Genomic DNA, 21,773 nt, shown 5'->3' on the forward strand with positions numbered 1-21,773 from the left:
TCTCATCACTCACCAGCTTCTAGTCTCAAACAATGTACTAGTACAAGAGCCCAGTTCTAGAAAAGCCTCAGAGGATGCTATATAATGAGTTATCTTAAATTACTGAACCCACAAACTTATCAGAACTCGCAATTCTGTGGTTGGCCAGGTCTAGAACTTGGCTCTGGATCTGACCATACTCTCTCACTGTCATGACAAAAAACTCTCTAGATGGGACATAGAAAAGAGCCAGTATAGCCCACTGCAGACTACTGTTTCCCCAACTTAGCACCAAGCAGGACAATTGTGTCTGTAGTTGACACATTGGAGCCCAGCCCAGTTCTGGTGTAATAGCACCACAACTACGAAAAACTGGTTATATATCCTTGAGAGTTCTGGTATGGCCTGGTGAAGTCTGTTAACAACACTGCACTCCAGGGTAGGCATAAGAGAGTCTTGGGACCAAACTGAGCCAGAAAAGAATGTTTACCCAAGGTGGCTACCAGCAGCCTACCTGAAATGAATGACAGTCAACATTTAAAGGAGCCAAGCCCATAGCCAGGAAAATGGTAGTGAATATTAGGTCTAAAGATTGAGGCAAGATCAATAACCTTGAGGACTAGAGGCAGGAAGGAATCAGGGGTGCTGATGGGTCAAATAAAATGGTTCAAAATTAAGTCTGTGAATAAGAAGTCTATACTGAAGCCTCCTTGCTATACATCCTTGGCCCTATCTTGTAATATTCCTCTCTAGCCCTCTTGTGGGCTAAAATAGGAATAGTGCAACACAAGGATATCATTTGTACCTTACTCCTTCCCTCCCCAGCTCCCCAAATCAGGTAGAGGACAGCTAGAGACAGGACTTAACCATTTACTCATAGGGAACAGTTACCCTCTTGTATCCTCAGGTTTGATTTGTCATGGATTTGGGACTTGGAAGAATAGAGCCTGAAGATGCCCATTGATCATTTAGGACAGCTGGAGTTGAAAGGGGGCAAGAAGGGTCTGCCAGGAAGTGCTCAGCTTCTCTCCTGTGTGATGGATCTTTTCTGAGTGAATGGATGGTCCAGGTCAGAGTACAAAGGCCTCAGAAACCAGCATGGGATCTCTCTCACTTATCTTGCTTTTCTTTTCCCATCCTCCTGAGAGTTCTCATCACATTCCAGAAATTGCCCCTAAATCAGTTGACCTTCTATAAAGTATCAAGCTGCTGTTGAGAAGTTCATTCTGACTTATGTGTTCCAGAAAAGAGAAAAGGTTGACTTCTCCTACAACAAACTGGCCGATCCTAAGTTTTCATTTTATGACAAGACTTTGGTCGAAGCGGTGAAAAGGGGAGATCGCTGGGTACATTTGTTTTTCCTGTCACTCTCATTGTGTCATACCGTGATATCAGAAGAGAAAGTAGAAGGTGAGTAATCATGAGGCCTCATTGAGAATATGTCGAGTCTAGGCTGATTTGGGGGTGGGGGTTGATATCGTTTTAATGGCTTAATCTAAGAAAGAACTTTTTAATAGGGAGAGTTGTCCAGCAATGGGATGGATAATCAAGATAAGTAGTGAGCTCCTAGTCCCTGGATATATTCAAGTAGAAAACAACCTCTTGATCTTAAAGAAGATTCAGTCATTGGATAGGGGTCAAACTTGGTGCTATCTAGGGAACTTGAGATTCTCTAATGTTCTGTCACAGAGTTTGTCTAATTTATTGCCAAGATCAACCCCACTACCTCTGACAAGACTTCCTAAAGGATGAGTTGTCATCCTCTTGTTGCTTCACAATTTAAAGGTATCCCCGTATGCCCTAATTTCTTCAGTCACCAAAGACAACAATGTCATCCATGAATTTATTGAAATCTTTTTTAGAAATAATGAGAAATTACTGATTTTAAATTAAAAAGACTTTTTTCCTTAACAAACAAGAATTTAGGCAGCCAATAAATCACATCTTTTAAAGTCAATATAATTGACTTAATAGAATACTACCATGGGTAATACCTTATATTTTTACATCACTTTATAATTTTACAAGTTGCTTTCATTTATTTTACCTCCCACAGTCTTCATGACAGCCCTCTGCAAAATAAGAAGAATGATCCTTGTTTTATAGTGAAGTAAGCTGAAGCTAAAAGAAATTAAGTGACTTGACTAAAGTCCTATAGCTAAGAAAGGCAAAAATGGGATAAGAACCCAAATCTCGTGTCATCTGGTCCCATAAGCTCCCACCCCACCAAGGCCTCTCCAGGTCTGACATTCCAGTTAATCGCTATGACTTGAAGCATATTTGGACTTACCTTTGTTTACTTCCTTGAGTGACAAGGTAGAAACACACAAGAAAATAGTCTTACTATCCAATGGACACATGGTATGTCTGACCTAAAATTATACTGTTTCATCTACATCATTCCCAAGTATAATATTCTTGTGCCTAATTGCTTTTCAAAATTAAATTGGCCTTCAAAAGAGAAATAACCCAAAATATAGCTCAGGTTATGGGGGTATCCTAAAAGAAGAGTTCCAGAAATGCCTTGAGTAATAACAGGTTGAAAGATTGATTCAACAGAGTAAGTCATTTAGCTTCCCAGGATGAGAGTTTCAAAGGCAACAGTACGCATTAATATATATATTTTAATTGTTTACTAAACCATCAATCTTGTTACCCTGTAGCAGTGTTCATCAAAGTGCAGCCAGTCTTATGCAGGAGCCTTTACGTAGACCTATCTGCATGAGACTCACTCAGGAGATTTGTTAAAATTCAATTTCCTGGGCTATCCTCCCAGGTTTTGTGATTCTGGATTCTGTAGTTTGGCTCGGACCCAGGAACCTTCATTTTTAACAACCTCCTGAGCCACCTTTACCCTCTAAAGTTGGAAAGCAGCTAGCTATGTTTTGTTTGTGTACATGTACTGTGTACCTCTGTAATACTAACTCAGGTCTGTGAAGTGAGGTGAAAATATTAGAAAGAAAAAAGAAACTGACCTGTTCTGTGCAACCTGGCCTTTTAGGGCCAGACGTATGAGGAAATTTTGAAGAAAGATGCCCCTCCTGGGCTCCATCTTTATGTCAGCCACTTGGATGACAGTCTAACTTCTGGGTGGACTTCATCCGCACATCTCTATGGGCTCTGGCTGCCCTCTTCTCTCCTGCCAGGTGAGCTGGTTTACCAGGCTCAGTCCCCAGATGAAGGTGCCCTGGTCACTGCTGCCAGGAACTTTGGCTTTGTGTTCCGTTCCCGCACGTCTGAGACAATCATGGTAGTCGAAATGGGGAAAGCGAGAATCTACCAACTGCTGGCTATCTTGGACTTCAGCAATGTGCGCAAGAGGATGTCAGTTATTGGTGGGTGCCGCTCCTTGTCAGTCCTCTCCCCTTCTTTGTATTTCATATACATTCATACATTCATTTTTCTCTTCTGTCTGCACACAAATATTTTCTCTCACCCACATGCCATTTCCAAGGCACTCTTGCCACAAATACAGACACAGCCATTCCCACTTTCTCTCTCATAATTCTTTATATTTCCTTCTATACACATATATAACTTAACAACCACATGCTAAGCCCCTTATTTAGTGATCCTGGATAGTGACTTGTCAGAACTTTCAAAGCCAAGATAAGAATGGAGAATAAACTCTTAAAGCCTGAACTTGGAATGAGAAATGGGGGCAGGCATTATGGGGGAAATTCATACTATCTTGCTCTTAGTTTGGGCCTCAGACTGAAGAGGAAGGTCATTTTTATTCCTTGGTCTTCACTAGGTATGGGCCTTGGTCTGGAACTTGGACTTGAGAAGCTAAATGTGATTCTGTATCAGTCTTCCATAGGTGATGTTGAACCCATGGAAAAACTGGTTCCAAAAGATCTCTCACATTTCACCAGCCCTCATCATTCACCCTGTGTGACCACTCATTGAGTGCTTAGCCTCACGTGGTATCAGAAACAAACCTCATGGGAACAGCCTTCAGCCATCCCTCAGTGGCTTCGACATGTTCTTGTGACAATGGACCCATGTGGTTACTTTGCTTACTTTGCTTATTTTCAGTGAGGACACCTGAAAATCGCATACTGCTATTCTGCAAGGGTGCAGACACGATCATCTGTGAGCTCCTTCACCCATCCTGTAGATCCCTCAAAGACATAACCATGGACCATTTAGATGTAAGTGTTCAGGTTGCGGGGCAGGAGAGCAGCAGGTGGCTCTGTGTATCTGGATGTGTATCCGCGTACGTGTCCCCATGTCAGTGTGTTTCAGTATGAGGTAGATTGGTATCTGTGTCTCTCTAATTGATAGAAGAGTAAAAACTACATCCTTCTGTGGGATTCTCATTGACCATGTGGCCAGCTTCTGCAGTGAGGAGTTGAATGGGCCAGGATCCCAGGGGGCATGATGAGAATATGTTGTAGGAACATTTAGTACAATCAGGACAGTTCACTCTGTGATTCCTGGCCCAGTCATGACAGGAACAGACTGCTTTTAGGTATGGAGCAGAAATCACCAGGCCTGGACTGTTTAGGTGACTGTGTGACACCATCCTCTGTTATTTATAGGGTTAGAATCCCCACAGGTGCCTACCTGCCGCACTCCACTTCCACCTTCTGGGATTTGAGATGTAACGGAGAGAATGGCTCCAGTATGCTAACATTAGAAAGGAAAACCATATTCATGCTCTCTGAGGTTTCTACCCCTAAACCTGGATATATCAAGGGTTGGAGAGATGGGACAGGGGATGTGATGGGGGAAAAGGCAGATCAGAGAAGTATTTTAAGGAAGAAATAGTTTGGAGGAAATGCTATTTTATTAGGACATTTTGGCGTGGCCCTACATTAACACATAGTCGAAAATCAGAGAACAAATGGTCAATAGGCACATGAAAAGATGTTCAATGTCATAGCCATCAGGGGAAAGCAAATCAAATCACAAGATGCTACTTCACATCACTAAAGTAACTAAAATCAAACAGATGATCAGACAATAATGAGTACTGCCAAGGATATAGAAAAATTGTACCCTGCACACATTGCTGACGAGAATGTAAAATGGTACAGCCATTTTGGAAAACAGTCTGGCAATGGCAGTTCCTGAAAAAGTTAAGCACAGAGTTGTCATATGACCCAGCAGTTCCACGCCTAGGTGTATTCCCAAGGGAAATGAAAACTTACCTTCACACAAAAATGTGTACACTAATGCTTATATCAGCATTATTCATACAGAAACCACCCAGATCCCCATCAGTGGATGAATGAGTAAATAAAATGTGATAAATCTCTACAGTGAATGCTAGCCAGTCACAGAAGGGAATGACATACTTAATACATGCTACAATGTGTAGCATGATAAACCTTGAAGACATTATGCTAAGTGAAAGAAGCCAGGCACAAAGGGCCAGTATTGTATGATTTCATTTATATGAAATGTACAGAACAGGCAAATCTGCAGAAGAGAAAGTAGATTAGTGGTTACCAGGGGCTCTAGAAAAAGGGAATGGGAATGACTGCTAATAGGTAATGGGGTTTCATCATCTCAGAGATGATGAAAATGTTTGGGATTAAGATAGTAGTGATGGTTGCACAACTTTATCAGTATATAGACATATAGATACATAGAAAGTGAAAGTTGCTGAGTTGTGTTCGATTCTTTGTAACCCCATGGACTATACAGTCCATGGAATTCTCCAGGCCAGAATACTGGAGTAGGTAGCCGTTCTCTTCTCCAGGGGATTTTCCCTACTCAGGGATCGAACCCAGGTCTCCCACATTGCAGGTGTATACGTATATATACATATACATTATATTATACATAATTGTGTACTTAATTGTATACCTATATATTACACTTAATTGTGTACTTTAATAGGGTGATTTTTATGGTACATAGCATTGTATCTCTAGTTTTTGAAAAAAACCACTGATGTGTCCCTCATAGGACAACTCTCAAACTGGTTTCCTGAGGTCACAGTTTTGTTTCTTCAGTGTGTGTGTGTGTGTGTGTTATAGGCTGTGTGTGTGTGTGATAGGCTACTCTGAAAACCTCCCTTATCTTTTAACCGTCCAGAACACATGAATTTGGGTATCTTCTCAGCATTTCCACAGACTAGATTCAAAGGGGAATCATAAAACCATTTCAAATCTTTTGACCTGCAACCAACCTTAACAGACGCCCATAGTGGAGCCTGACTACATTAGTCTATTAACCATTGAGAATATTCTGTAAGAGTCAAGTTCCAGAAACCCATTTATGCAGAAGCACAGCTCCAAGCCCTCTAAGACAGGAATCCAGCAAACAGATCACACAAAAACAAGCAGCAGTCAGGACCCCAGGACCCCAATTTGCCCCCCACAAGGGAAAAGAAAAACATACAAGTAAGAGATATGTAGGAAATAATGTTAAGGACAGTCTGCTAAAGTATTTGTTGAATGGATTAAGAATCTGTCAATGTATTGTTAAGCTTGCCAAGTCCTCGTATCAGTATGCCATGCAAGATCAATTTCTGCCATATCTCTTCCTTTTTTTAAATGGCTGATGTATATTTTTAATTCCTGAATATATATGTGCATATATGTATGTATATTATTGAGGTAAAATTGGTATGTAATATTAAATAAGTTTTAGGTGTACGCCATTATAATGTGATACTTGCATATACTTCAAAGTGATCACCACTTTGTCTTGTTATCACCCATCCCCATCAGTTGACCCCCTTTCACCCCCCAACCCCTTTCCCCTCTGCTGCTGCTGCTGCTAAGTCGCTTCAGTCGTGTCCAACTCTGTGTGACCCCATAGACGGCAGCCCACCAGGCTCCCCCGTCCCTGGGACTCTCTAGGCAAGAACACTGGAGTGGGTTGCCATTTCCTTCTCCAATGCAGGAAAGTGAAAAGTGAAAGGGAAGTCTCTCAGTTGTGTCTGACTTTTAGCGACCTCATGTACTACAGCCTATCAGGCTACTCCGTCCATGGGATTTTCCAGGCAAAAGTACTGGAGTGGGGTGCCATTGCCTTCTCCGTCTCCCCTCTAGTAACCCCCAATCTGTTCTCTTTATCTATGAGTTTGTTTTTGTTTTGTTTGTTCATTTGTTTGTTTTTTAGATTCCACATATGAGTGAAATCATATGGTGTCTGGTCTTTCTTTATCTGATTTATTTCAAACAACATAATACTGTGAAGGTCCATCTATTTGTCACAGATAGCAAGATTTCTACTTTTTATGAGTGTGAAGTGTTCCATTCATCAGTGGACACTTAGGCTGTTTCCATGTCTTGACTGTTGTAAATATTGCTGCAGTGAACATAAGGGTGCATGTATCTTTCTGAATTAGTGATTTCATTTTATTTGGATAAATATAAATACCCAGAATTGGAATAGCTGGATCTGGATCATATGGTAATTCTATTTTAAATAATCAAGAAGACAAGAAATAACAAGGGTTGGTGAGGATGTGGAGAAAAGGGAACCTTCATATACTGTTGGTGGGAATATAAACTGGTGCAACCATTAGGGAAACCAGTATGAAGATTTTTCCTTTGTAAGAAGTCTCTTGAGAGCATCTCTCAGCCTTCTTTTTTATAGCTTCACCTGTCAACAGTAAAGAGATTTAAGAGAGAGGATTCATGGACTTCCCTGGTGGTCCAGTGGTTAAGACTCTGCAGTCTCAGTGCAGGGGACCAGGTCAGGGAACTAGATCTCACATGCTGCAACTAAGACTAGGCACAGCCAAATAAGTTAATTAATTTTTTAAAAAGAGATAGGATTCTCTACAGATATTCCTGAATGTTATTTTTACCTGACAGCTAACGTGAAGTACTCAGGAGTTATACAGAGAACTAATAACAAAATATCAAGGTGATAAATTCTGTTTCTCTTTGGTCTTGTGATGCCACAGTGAATTATTTTAAAGCTCACTATTACCAGTGATTGTGTAGAATTGTTATTCATTTGCAGTTCTCAATACACAAAGTCTGCTTCTAACCCATTTTCAGTTAGATATGGATTGTGTCCTAAACTACCCACACTGTCACCCTGCTTTCCTTGTAACCAAGAGTATACTTCTGCAAGATAATTAGTTGTGGTTAGTTAGGATACATTAGGAAAAGGCAATGGCAACCCACTCCAGTACTCTTGCCTGGAAAATTCCATAGACGGAGGTGCCTGGTAGGCTACAGTCCACGGGGTCGCGAAGAGTGGGACACAACTGAGTGACTTCACTTTCACTTTTCACTTTCGTGCATTGGAGAAGGAAATGGCAACCCATTCCAGTGTTCTTGCCTGGAGAATCCCAGGGACAGAGGAGCCTGGTGGGCTGCCGTCTTATGGGATCGCACAGAGTCGGACACGACTGACGTGACTTAGCAGCAGCAGCAGGATACATTGGTGGCCAAAGAGCAAAAGGTACTAACTTACCCAGAGAGCATTTCAGCAGTGACCTCATTAGCACTCTTGGCTGTGACTAAATCAGCTGAGCCAACCAGCTGTAGGTGGTGGTGATGGTTTAGTTGCTAAGTCATGTCTGACTCTTTGCAACCCCATGGACTGTAGCCTACCAGGCTCCTCAGAGGTCCATGGGATTTCCCAGGCAAGAAAGGGAGTGGGTTGCCATTTCCTTCTCCAGGGCATCTTCCCAAACCAGGGGATGAACTCGCATCTCCTGTTTGGGCAGGTGGATTTTTTACCACTGAGCCACCTGGGAAACCAACCAGCTGTAGACAAACACACAAATTTGCTGTTTAAGATGCCCACGAATACTTGATGAAGGAAGGCAGGGAGAAACGAAAATAAATGAATGTATGCTTGTAAAAAAAACCAGTAACACCCTTATTTTTTATAAAAATTCCTTTTTGCTTTATCACTCCCTTCTTTCTCATATTATAAACATCATTATCTTCTGTGTGGAGGGTGAATTACTATCCCAATTTTAGAAGAAGTCTGAAGGCTTCATTCTTTACCACGGTCACAGCAAACTGCCTAACCATAGGTAGAAGTTAGAATCTTCTGTCTCTCGAAGTATTCTCAGACTTTATACACAGCTATACTGGCCTTATCTTTAGGACATCTGACTGAGAAAACAGGTGTTTTCTGGTTAGGTAGTAGCCCTGTGATACTAGGCAATAAACCCTCTCTCATGGGCAGAGGGAGCCTGTGGGGCTAGTCTGTCATTCCTGACTCAGCCCTAACTCAGCCCAAGTCCACTCAGTGCACACATGTCTTCCAGGATTTTGCCAGTGATGGCCTTCGCACCCTCATGGTGGCCTACCGAGAACTGGACAGTGCATTCTTCCAGGACTGGAGCAAGAAGCACAGTGAAGCCTGCTTGTCTTTGGAGGATCGGGAAAATAAAATATCAATTATCTACGAAGAGATTGAAAGAGACCTGATGGTTAGTGTGCGAAAATCAGGGACAGATTAGGGGCAGGGGAGCAGTTGGGAGACTGAACAAGGACTCTGAGAATGGCTTCCAGCAAGTCATAGGTTCAGGCTGTCTCTGGATATAGAATCCAAGCTGACTCAGGATATTGTGCATCTTTGAAATCCATAAATAATGAAAAATGCATTGGTTGTAAATTTCATCTTTCTGGCAGTGTTTCTTATCCCAAAGATGTCCACAGAAGCTAAGTAATCTGGAAGAAATCAAGGTCTGAATGATGTACAAAAAGTATTTGCTATTTACGATGCCCACTGAATACTTGATGAAGGAAGGCAGGGAGAAATGAAAATAAATGATGGAATTAATTGATGGAATAATCAAGACAATAGTATTCACTCTTTCATTCAACAATATTTTATTAAGTGCTTTGCCAGGTACTGTTTTAAGCCCTGAGCATGTAGTAGTAGACAAAACAGACCAAAAAGTAATATATATACATAGTATGTTAGGTGTGACAGTTCTGTGGAAGAAAATAAAGCCAGGAAGAAGGGTTGGGAGTATTAGCACATTGCATGTGTGTGTGTGTTATAGAAGAGAGAGCATAACTGCTATTTTAAATAAGGCACTTCGTCCTCACTATGAAAAAGACATCTGAGCAGAGATCTGAAGAAGGTACAAGCCAAGCAGATCTCTGGGGAGTCAGTTTTCCAGAAAGAAGGAATAGTAAAAGCGAGGACCATGAAACAGGAGCAGACCTAATTTGTTAGTTGAAGAGCAAGGCAGCTGATGTGACTGATACAGTGTAAGCAAGGAGAGAATAAAAGGACATGAAACAGAGAAGCAGTAGCAGGTCTTGACAGGCTGGTATAAAGACTTATAGTGAGACATGAAAAACCACTGAACAGCTCAACCAGAGGAGGCATGTGATAGCTTTTACAATGATTAGTCTGACTGCCATGTGGGGATTATGCTGTAAAGGAGCAAGTGCAGACACAGGGAGACCAAGTAGAAAGTAACTGCAGTAGTACCAGAGAGAAATGATAATGGCTTGGATCAGATAGAAGTAGCGGAAGTGGTGAGAAATGATCAAATTATGTACACTTTTAAACAGTAGAGCCAACAGAATTTGCTGGTGGATTATAGAATATGATAAAAGAAGTTAAGGATGACCCCAACATTTTTGACCAGATTGATACAGGCTCTGCTATAAAAAGAGAAATTGCTGTGGTCTAGTGCTTAAGAATTCACCCGCCAATGTAGGAGACATGGGTTCAATCCCTGATCTGGGAAGATCCCGCACTCCATGGAGCAACTAAGCTCCTGTGCCACAACTACTGAGCCTGTGCTCTAGAGCCTGGGAGCCACAATTATTGAGCCTATGTGTTACAGCTACTGAAGCCCGCCTGCCCTAGAGGCCATACTCCTCAACAAGAGAAGCTACCACAGTGAGAAGCCTGCACACCACAACTAGAAAAAAGCCCAGACAGCAATGAAGACCCAGCACAGCCAAAAATAAATAAATAAAATTATTTTAGTAAAAATAAGAGAAATTGCTGATACCAAATGGGAGAATTTAGAGGTGCCAAAGGTCACAAATCTCCTTCCATGGTTAGCTCTGTGGTGTTTCTAGTCTGTCCTTTTAGAGGCCCAGCAGCAATCAGTCAGTCGTTTGTCCATCTGTCAGTTCCTCAGACTCAGTGTTGGTGCCCATCCCTGTGATCAGTAGGATATCATTGAGAAGAAGGCATGGTGTGGACCAACATGCTTTTGATCTAGTGTGGGAAAGGCCTTGAAAACCTCAGAAGCCCTCAGTAGATGCAAACAAATGAAGTTCATCCAAACTCTTTTAGAGCTGAAAAACGAGTTGGATTTGGGAGTCCCTTGTCTGAGACATACCACTTTTGGAGACCAAGGCCAGGAAACGTGCTCTGAGAGCAAGAGAGAAGGAAAAGTGTGCTGAGAAACAGAGGGTTTAGAAGTGGCACAAAGCTTCATGTACGACTTAGTCAGTCTTTTCCCTCTTTGATTCCTTATATTCTGTTTCTAAATTTGATGTCAGTGTGTAATTGAAGAAGTGTATCTGTTGAAGGGCAGAAGGCCGTGAGTTTTATGCCATTGAGGCCCTTGTGCCAGGACAGAGCCAGCTTACTAAAGAGGATACTAAGGTGCCAGTCAAGTTGTTGGATACCACTAAATGCTGGGAAAGATTAAAGGCAGGAGGAGAAGAGGGTGACAGAGGATGATGGTTGGATGGCATCGACTCAATGGATATGAGTTGAGCAAACTGTGGGAGATAGTGAGGGACAGGGAAGCCTGGCATGCTGCAGTCCATGGGGTCACAAAGAGTCAGATATGACTGAGCAACTGATCAACAACAAAATGCCATGAGTCTCTTCCTTTTCCTCTCTCACTGATATCTCTGTTCCAAGCTGTTAGGGGCCACAGCCATAGAAGACAAGCTGCAGGATGGAGTACCTGAGACGATCCTCACCCTGAACAAAGCCAAAATTAAAATTTGGGTTTTAACTGGAGATAAGCAAGGTAAGGGGAGCTCCTTGCCTGACCAATGCTACAGCCTAAATATATCTCAGTCCCCCATAAAATCTAGCATAGAAACGGGCACAGTACTGATCAAGGAAGTATATCCAGATTGCCTGGAGAAGTGAGTACAGACTGGAATTGCTTTACGTAATAAGGAAAGCTTCCTAGAGGAAGCTAAGTCAGAATGATACTAGTTATTGATCAATAACTTACAAGTCTGTCCTGTGGATGTTTGAAGATAGTCTCTACTGACTCATGAAAAACACATTCAAATGCATCCATGGCAGCTGTGGACACATGGGGTCTGCAGCCCACGTGTCTGCACCTTATGCCTGTGCACTGTAAAGACCCTGTCCCAGCCAAATGCGACCTGTGTTCCCCCTTGCCCTGCAGAGACCGCTGTGAACATTGCCTATGCCTGTAACATATTCGAGGATGAGATGGATGAGATATTTATCGTGGAAGGCAACAATGATGAGACTGTTGGAGGAGAACTCAGGTATGAGGGAAGAACTGCCACAGCCTGTCACTGGAACCAAGATTTCCTACCCATCTCTTCCCCCAGTATGGCTCCCACATTACCAGAAGGGACAGAGAAGAAGTGGGGGAGGGCAAAACAAAAGTCCTAAAATATCTGAGAGAATTTTGTGAAGAGGCATTAGAGCTCAAGGAGTGTGTGGAAGTGGAGAAGTGTCACGTGTAGATCACACGCAAGGCGGGGGCAGGTCTCAGGAGGTGGTTGTGTCTGAGGCCCTGGAAGGTACTCTGCAGAGGCTCTGCATCCATCTGGCCCATTTTCACTTTAGGACACCTTTTCCTTCCTAAGCTCTAAGGCTTCCGGTCAGACATTAATCATCACTCTTGGCTTACAGGTCAGCAAGGGAAAAGATGAAACCCGACTCTCTACTGGAATCAGACCCCGTAAACAGTTACCTCGCCACAAAGCCCCAACCACCCTTCAAAATACCTGAGGAGGTGCCCAATGGCAGCTATGGCTTAATCATCAATGGCTACAGTCTGGTGGGCAACACAGATCTACAACTCTGTTCTCTTCTTCCAAGGAAATCTTTTCTTAGGTCCAACCCACTTCAGGGAAATTTCAAGATCCTTTTGCTATTCCTTGAGTTACCCTAGTCCCCCTCCCTGTCAGACACCTTTCCCCCGGCCTTCTCTAGGCAGGAGTAATGAGGAAAGAGAAGCCAAGGGCTTATTCCTTCCTTCTCCAAATTCTTCACTGCTGATGTTGCCCATTACTTGAGGAAGGAGGGAAGTGAGCAGAACCAGGTCCTCCAAAAGGTCTCTGGGCCTTTTAACCCAGTCAACCAATTTGACGTAGTGAGAGACTCTCATGGTTTCCTACTGGAAGCTGGGTCAGGATACCTAGAACTGACCTGGGGGCTTGGCTTCACTGGGAATGGAGCATCTTGGGAGCAGCTCTGCCTGAGAGGGGAGAACGGAGGGGAAAGAGAGGGCCAAGGAAGGTTCTGTCCCAAGAGCTTTTGGGGCAGCCTGGAATGTAGATGTGTCCTGGTGCTGCAGGCCCACGCTCTAGAAGGAAACCTGGAGTTGGAACTGGTGCGGACGGCATGCATGTGCAAGGGGGTGATCTGCTGCCGGATGACACCCCTCCAGAAAGCCCAGGTGGTAGAACTGGTGAAGAAGTACAAGAAGGCGGTGACACTGGCCATCGGGGACGGGGCCAATGACGTCAGCATGATCAAAGGCATGTGAGGGGTCGGGGGCAGTAGTGCCTAGCCGTGGGCTCGCCCTTTCCTTCTTCCATGGGCAAAACTGATGTGTGTGGCTCTGTGCTGCTGGTTCATTCTCCTGCATATGTCCTGTATGTATTGTGCATTTATACTGTTGCAACTTCATCCATGTTCCTCGGCACCTGAGTACCCACTTATTTATACATCATTACATACAGTCATGCACACACATTCAGATTCATGCATGTAACACTCATGTACTCAGATACCCATGGCTCCAACAAGAACACAAGCACATGCTCAGAGAACAAGCTGTGCAACCACAACACCCATCTTGTTGAGATGGCATCAAAGCCCACAGAAAGGACCCTGGGGCCGGAGTCATGGTTGGTTCCTTTCTTGAAGGCTGTAGAGTTGAACAATGTTAGGCAGACAACAGGGCTGCCCAACCAGGGAATTAGCTATGCAGCCTGATGCAGGGATCTTTTCCTCTCTGAGGCGTTATTCCCAAGAGCTTTCCCTGACTCCCCTGGCTGGAGAAGAATAGCAAACTTACTGATGCTTCAGAGTAATAGAAGCAAATGGCTGAAACTGGTGTTAATTTCAGCTGAACGCTGTTAGTCTCCAGCAGCTTATAGTTCTGTGAGCTATGATCACATCTAGGGGTCCTCTAGCCCAACCTCTCTCCCATACTGAAGACACTAGCATATATGCCAGCCTCAGTTTCAACACTAGGAAGCGTTCTTGCTCTCTTTCTCCAGTTTCTGGAACTTATTTGACTTTTAGGGCCTCAGAGGTTTTAGTTATTCTGTTAAGCAGTGTAATCGGTATGTACCAGAAGATCAAAGAATTTAATCTATACTACCACAGGCCAATTAAAACTTTTAGAAATTTAAGTCTTATCTTCCATCAAGCATAAAAGTGAAAGTGTTAGTTGCTCGACATGTCTGACTCTATGCGACCCCATGACCTGTAGTCCGCTAGGCTCCTCTGTCCATGGAATTCTCCAAGCAAGACTACTGGAGTGCATAGCCATTCCCTTCTCCAGGGAATCTTCCTGACCCAGGGATTGAACCCGAGTCTCCCTTGCTTTATCCAGAAAAAGACACCTTAAGCTTCCTGAAGAACTCATTTCTTACTAACAAAGTATGTACATCACTGTTCTCCCAACAGTTGGAGTTAGCTCCTTAGATAAACTTAGATAAATAAATAATGTGTTAGGTTGATATCCATCCTGAATCTGTTATCAAGAGATAACAAGAAATTTTTTTACCTGAGCACCTGGGCAGTAGGGGAGAGCCCAGATGGCTATAGTAAGTACAAAGACCATCAAGGACAGACTTCTACAATAATGCTAGCCATACCCGGTAATCTCGGGGGGCAGCATCCAAAACAAAGCGTGAATGAAGGGGCTGTTTTCTGACTTGTGGGGGAAGGGAAATCCACTGAGGAGAAAAGACTCCATTAAGTAAATGGCACTTCAGCTGGGCCTACCAGTGTTTTTCAGGTGTAAAATAAGAGGTACATGAAACGCGATCTCAGCCTTAATCGTACACTTCCCAGGCTGGGAGCCCAGAGAGAAAGCTCTTTGGCTGAAAATTTCCTGGGGTTCCTTTGCAGCTGCCCACATTGGAGTCGGCATCAGTGGCCAGGAGGGGATGCAGGCCATGCTCAGCAGCGACTACGCCTTCTCCCAGTTCCGCTATCTTCAGCGTCTGCTCTTGGTTCATGGCCGCTGGTCCTATAATCGCATGTGCAAGTTTCTAAGCTACTTCTTTTACAAAAACTTTTCCTTCACCCTGGTGCATGTCTGGTATGCCTTCTACAGTGGGTTCTCTGCACAGGTAAGTGCTCAAGTGGCATTCTCCACTCTGGTCAAGTGGGTCTTCTCTAATCTTCCTCCACTTCAGCCAGTTCAGACCCTTTTTCACCTCTAGAGACCTGTGTATGATGTGGCACCATCCATCCTTTATACTCCTCACCCATGATGATCCCATCTCCTAACCCTGCACTTAACCTTAGAGTTCTAAACTCTGTCCTGGCTCTGACTCAGCCTTGACTTCTACCCACAGAACTCTCCCAGAAGATACTTTCATCTTTCCCATGACATAGAGACCTAGAATTTCCAAACATATGTAATGGAGGTGGGGAGTGGTGGGGATGAGATTCCTGGATCTGAGAGTTTTTTAGGATCCAGAGTAATCTTTATGGAACAGGCTGAACTGAACTAACACTTGGAAACACAGCTTCTCTTTACTTCTCCTTCCTCACCCAGACATACCACCCTGCCAAAAACTGTTGTTGCTCTAATGAGTATGAAATCTCCACAGAAGTGGGGAGAAGTGATCCTTGGATGTTGATGTTCTATGAGAATTCCCTTTTTCCTATAAGAAGTTTCTCAGGATTCCCAAAGAGAAACAACCTCCGGAACGATCATCTTGGGAGATCCCTACTACCTTTGTGACCTTGCTATGCTATGACCTTAAGGCTCCAGGAAAACAGACCAGTCAGCAGACAGTAGTGGGTTTGTCTGCCCCTAGTGTCTAGTAACACCAGCCTAGCTTGTGGGAGGCGTATGTATATGTACATGTTACTGCTGACCTCTTGTGGCTAGGAAAGAAAGTAGCCTACTATAGGCTCATGGGTCTGTTCTGCTTGCCAGTGTTAGAAGGTGTCCAGGGTTATAGAACTACTGAATGCCGTAAAGCAGATAAAGAACACAGAGGCTTACATGCCTGGGAGTGCAGGGGTACACTCAGCATTCCCTAGCAGCCACTCTGGGTCCTTTCCATGCAGAGAGGAGCAGTACAGGTCATGGTAGAGTTGGTCTAAATCATCCTCATCAGATTGGCCACAAACAAGTGTAATGTGGCCTTGCCCCAGCCTAGGACCCAGGGACCAAACAGAGTCTGCAGTCAGCTTTCTTGGTCAAATTTCAGAAATCCAAACCATGTTCTAGGTTATCACGGTGATGGGTAGGTGGAGGGCAGAAGGGGTCCTCTTAAAGCTGGGAGGTAGAGCTGAGACTTTGGAAAAGAGAAATCTCCTAAGAAATCTCCTTGGTGTTCTTCCAGACAGTTTATGATACCTGGTTTATCACTTTCTACAACCTGGTCTACACCTCCCTCCCTGTCCTGGGCTTGAGTCTGTTTGATCAGGTAAGACCAGCAACAAACCTCTTAGTCAAGGCTGAAGCCCCTGGCCCCTTGAAGAGTATTCCCAGGAATGAAAAGGACAGCAGCAGCCAAGAGATAGGCTCCAAAGTCAAATGTAAATAGAATCATTTCTAGAGGAAGGGAGGGAGCTCACCACCTGGAGAGGTATCATTGGATAAAGTAAAGTATACTCTGCCACAGAATAATCATCGGCTGCAGAAACCCAAACTTTCCTGTGTCAAGTTTTTCTTCATAGAGAGAAACACAGACATTGTGCTGTGCAATAAATGGAGTGTGTACAAAAGTGGAAGGAAATAGTTGTTGGGGCAGGACTAGATAAATCAAGGGGCTCCAGAAAGGAGAGACCCATAAAGAGATAATGGGATAAGCGAGGCCTAGGCGAGAATCCTGAAGGCCAAGCTTGGAAGTATGGGTCTGATTCCTCAAATTGTAGGGAGTCAGCCTGGGGGGTACTGCCTAATCCTCTTGGAAATTTCCCTGGGCAACGAGGGTCCTGGTGCCCTACCTCTCCCTCTTCTACCCAACCTCCAGTCCTGGGTACGTAGAATAAAAAGGGAGCCTCCAAAGAGAAATAAAGTAGCTGAAAGAGGACATCACGGGATCGTGGTTCCTGGTCTCCATCAGGGTAGGAAGGAAACTCTCCGTGAAGTAGCTGCCAGCCTCAGAGCAGCAAGAGGATGAGTTCTGTCATTCAGCAGCTATACAGCTTCAGTGATCTAAATCTAGGGATCCACAACCTCTCAAAACAAGCCTCAATCCTTGTTACCCAGAGTTTTAGATTTAGGAGATGAAGATGGTCCCATGTCATCCTCACAGAGAATTACCTCAGCTGAGTTTCCCAGTGGCTACGGGAATGGGAGGAGCATCACAGAACAGAAATACCTCTAACGGACTAACTGGATGCCACCGGCCGCCTCTTGCCTCCCACTGGCTTTTGACAGAATACTCAGCCAAAGGAACACTTAGAACTAGGGACTCATGTCCCAGTTGCCTCCCCACCCAAGCTCCAGTCCTTCCTTCCCTCTACTCCCAATCCTAACTTCCCCCTTTCTTAACTCCCCATCATGAACTTTTAGCTTTCTTCCACCACGTATATCCCTGCCTAGAGAGTAGGGCTTTAGAAAGGTTCTGGTCACTGCTCTGTTCTCTGGTTCCACATCTCAAGTAATCCATGAGGAATCTCCTAGGCAGCCTAACAGCAAACTCAGTGAGGGGAGAAGCCTCTACTCTGCTGGAGATGGGACCTTTGGAGAGACCCTGAGCCTTCCTCCTTACCCTCTGATGCTTCCAGGATGTGAATGAAACATGGAGCCTACGCTTCCCAGAGCTGTATGAGCCAGGCCAGCACAACCTGTATTTCAACAAGAAGGAATTTGTGAAGTGTTTGTTGCATGGGATCTACAGTTCCTTTGTGCTGTTCTTTATCCCTATGGGGACTGTTTACAATTCAGTGCGCAAAGATGGGAAGGAGATCTCCGACTACCAGTCCTTCTCCCTGATAGTGCAAACCTCCTTGCTCTGTGTGGTCACAATGCAGGTGTGGCCGGTGGTGGGGTAAGGGGATTGCATGGGGAGCCTGTCTGGAAGAGAGGAAGGGAAGGAGGGAGGGGAGGCAGAAAGGGAGTGTCCCCTTTTATGAAATGGGAGAAGGGAGGTAACTGAAGATCCTGGGTTGTAGGCTAATGTACATAAGAGGGTGCTTTTCAGATTACACTGGAGACAACCTACTGGACGATGATAAGCCATGTCTTCACCTGGGGTAGCCTGGGTTTCTACTTTTGCGTCTTATTCTTCCTGTACAGTGATGGCTTATGCTTATTGTTCCCCGACATCTTCCAGTTCCTAGGTAATATTCTGCCCAGTGTGGCAAGGGGCTGGGGCTGGGGCTGGGGGTGGGAGTGTGAACCAAGTCTATTTGTTTATTAAATGTTTACTGAGCAGCTATTGCTATGTATTAGACTCCATGGATATAGATATGATTGAGACATGATCTTAGCCCTAAAAGGACTCAAAATCTAGCTAGCGAAAATACTTTACCTTATTAGAGTCTCTAAGATATTTTTAAGTTTCTTACCTAATTTGAGCGTTACAAGCAGACCGAAAGATAGACAGGGCAAGAATTATTGCACCACTTTAGAGACTGGAAGTTTTTTTTAATGACTCAAATCTAGGCCTCCTGACTCCCAGTCAGATGTCCTTCCTACTATGACATAATGCCTTCTTAGCTCCTGTATTAATTTTCCCCTCTCTCATCTCCACTCTGATGAGGACAAAATAACAGACAGATGTTACTGTATATAACTGGTTCCTATTTTTTGTCAAGCCACTCATTTTTCCCCTCCAAAACCCCCCATCCCATTTTTGTGTCTCGGTCAGTGCTCTAGGACTCCTAGAACCTACCCTCACCGCTGCTGCCTTGCCTGGCCTTTAGGGGGAGACAAAGGCATGTGAATTCACAGTGACTTTGGCTACACCAAGGACCCCAGTACAGTCCTTTAGCGTTTATATTTTTCTCAGGAGACTAAACTGTTTCCAAATCAGTAACTTCTTTCTTTGGGCTGAAGAAGTACCTAAGTTCAGGCTGACAGCCCCCTCCTTCCAGGCGTTGGTCCCGCCTTCCCTTTCTGGCTCTTTGTTTACAGGTGTGGCCAGGAACACTCTGAACCTGCCACAGATGTGGCTGAGTGTTATCCTCAGCATAATCCTCTGCATGTTGCCTGTGATTGGGTACCAGTTTCTCAAACCACTGTTCTGGCCCGTCAGCGTGGACCAGGTGAGTGCAACAGGAATCTATCCAAATAGAATTCATGACCCTCTTAGCCTTTGCCTCTATGGATAAAAATCCTGTCCCCCATGCTCTGACTATAGATTATTGACAGAATTCATCACTGCATGAGACATCCACTGCCATACCCAATCCGGACCAAACTGAAACACACAGCCTCTCGACGCTCTGCCTACGCGTTTTCCCACAAACAGGGCTTTGGGGCCCTCATCACTTCCGGCAAGACCGTGAAGGCCAAATTGCCCAAGAGAAACAGCTTTCATTATAAAAAGTAGAGGTCTTTGGGGAAGCCCCAAAGGAGGCAGTCATTGCTCTTCCTCTCTTGGATTCACGAAACTTAATAAGGAGAGACTAGAGCCCCTGGAAACTAGCATAAACTCGCTCTTCCACTCTCACTGCAGGGGCTCAGCCTCTCCATTCCCTAGAAGGCTGTGCCCAAGTAAGGCAAGGCAAAGTAAAGAAAGAGCCCCAGACATCTGTCAGAGTTACAGCATTTCAAGAAAAAGTCATGTCAGGCCTCCCCTTACCTTCCAAGTTCTAATCTGGACAAGCACATGTGGAGATACTGAGTGAAGAGGGGCAATGTGAGGAAGGGAAAAGAAAAGTAAGATCTAACAATCTTTCCCATACCCAGAGCAACCATAAAATTTGCCAGGGCCCCGCACAAGCAATTCACCCAGGCACCTTTCCTGGCTTCATCTGAGGTAATCAGAGTAAATCTTTTGCTGGCCTGGATACTAAAAGGAGGAGACAGCTGTGAACAGTTGGTCATAAGAAGCCAAAGGAGAGTTTCTAGACCAAAAAACGAATGGAGATTGTTCCTGCATTGGTAGGACAGCTCAAGATTTTGCCACCCTCTCTTCTCTTTGACCCAAGAACTGACACCTTTTCAGGCCTCAGAACTGGGATGGGAAATGCAGGGGATTTAAAAAAATCTTTTCTTGAGGGACATAAGCCATAACTGGTGAACATTTGTTTTCATTCCATAAAATTATTTTGAGAAGAAATTGTATGTACTTGAGAAACTGTTTCTAATAAGTTTATAGACAAGTAATAAACTGCTTATTTTGGAGTGGAGAGATTTGTATGGTCTGTTGGGGCCCCAGTGATAGTAACTCAGGCCAAGCAATAACATCAGTCTATAGATTCCTGACACCTGCCCCCTTTCAAATGAGACCAGTGTTTCCCTTCCCCAACTCTTTCTCTACTTCTTTACTTCTATTCCACTTTTCTTCCCAGTTACTAAACTCTGTCTTGGCCTCAGTATCTTTTAACTGTATATTTATATACTATTTGCACACCTTAAATATTCGTTCCCAAAGCTCAACCCTAGGTTCTCTGCTCATTTTTCTCTGTACACTTTTCCTGAGTGACTTCTTATAACGTCATGGTTTTATTTACCAAAAAAAAGAAGATTCTCAACTCTCTTTCTATCCTAGATCTCTCTTCTGAGGTCCAGATTCATTTATCAAACTGACTCTAAGACACTTCACTTAGTTGAATCTCAGGAAACTCACCAACTGTATTAAATATATTCCTCCCAAATTTCACCCCAGGAATGTCATTACTGTCATCTGAGTCACCCAAGGCAGAATACTATACTCTTCCTGTATAGTCTGATGTCTAATAAGTCATCAAGTAATATAAATTCAGCATCTCCATTGCCTTGCTTTCAGTTTCCTCCTTTATTACCACTGCCCTTGTTCATATTTGGATCGTCTCTCACCTGGATTACTGCAGAAAATCTCCCCACTCATCTTTCTGGCTTTCCCCTGTCTAAAGTATCACCAGTACCATTTCCAGAGTCATCTTTCTGAACTGCAAACTTGACTGTGTCAAGCCCCAGCTTAGCATCCTCTAAGAGTCTTGCACACCTCAGGATCTAGTTAAAATCTGCATGTTTTATTGTTGGGCCCTCTCTAGCGTTGTCTTCTACTTCTCCCCCATCTGCATTCACTCCAGTCATGCTATTTCTGGTCTTCTTGTCGTCAGCATACTGTTGTCATATCCTAACATGCTTTGCCTACTCCCTTCTTCATCTAGCAAACTTCTAGTCACCCTCCAGAAACTCAGAATAGTTGGAACTAAATAGAAGTAATGGTTGAACAACATTGTGAATGTACCAAGTGCCACTGCATTGTATACTTAAAAAGGGTTATGAGAATGTTTTGTGTTGGGAGAATTTTACCTCGATTTTAAAAAAATAAATAAACACTCAGATTAGGCACTGT

The 21,773-nt window shown here is 43.9% G+C and overlaps 1 protein-coding gene across 1 annotated transcript in view; it reads left to right on the plus strand.

The window, feature by feature from the left end:
• The window catches only part of LOC113897164 (phospholipid-transporting ATPase FetA-like), a 78,657-nt gene extending 58,043 nt beyond the window's left edge, over nt 1-20,614 (plus strand). The window contains exons 15-28 of the mRNA XM_027549586.1: nt 1,224-1,389; nt 3,126-3,314; nt 4,018-4,133; nt 9,179-9,343; nt 11,761-11,872; nt 12,266-12,371; nt 12,745-12,892; nt 13,412-13,595; nt 15,202-15,425; nt 16,656-16,739; nt 18,049-18,294; nt 18,465-18,603; nt 19,400-19,530; nt 19,626-20,614. Of these exons, the coding sequence (XP_027405387.1) occupies nt 1,224-1,389; nt 3,126-3,314; nt 4,018-4,133; nt 9,179-9,343; nt 11,761-11,872; nt 12,266-12,371; nt 12,745-12,892; nt 13,412-13,595; nt 15,202-15,425; nt 16,656-16,739; nt 18,049-18,294; nt 18,465-18,603; nt 19,400-19,530; nt 19,626-19,817 (2,202 nt within the window). The 3' untranslated portion in view covers nt 19,818-20,614. The remainder of the gene's footprint in view (nt 1-1,223; nt 1,390-3,125; nt 3,315-4,017; nt 4,134-9,178; nt 9,344-11,760; nt 11,873-12,265; nt 12,372-12,744; nt 12,893-13,411; nt 13,596-15,201; nt 15,426-16,655; nt 16,740-18,048; nt 18,295-18,464; nt 18,604-19,399; nt 19,531-19,625) is intronic.
• The last annotated feature ends 1,159 nt before the right edge of the window (nt 20,615-21,773 follow it).

Source organism: Bos indicus x Bos taurus, chromosome 8 (assembly GCF_003369695.1).
Source record: "Bos indicus x Bos taurus breed Angus x Brahman F1 hybrid chromosome 8, Bos_hybrid_MaternalHap_v2.0, whole genome shotgun sequence".
In the NCBI taxonomy this organism is placed as follows: Eukaryota; Metazoa; Chordata; class Mammalia; order Artiodactyla; family Bovidae; genus Bos; species Bos indicus x Bos taurus.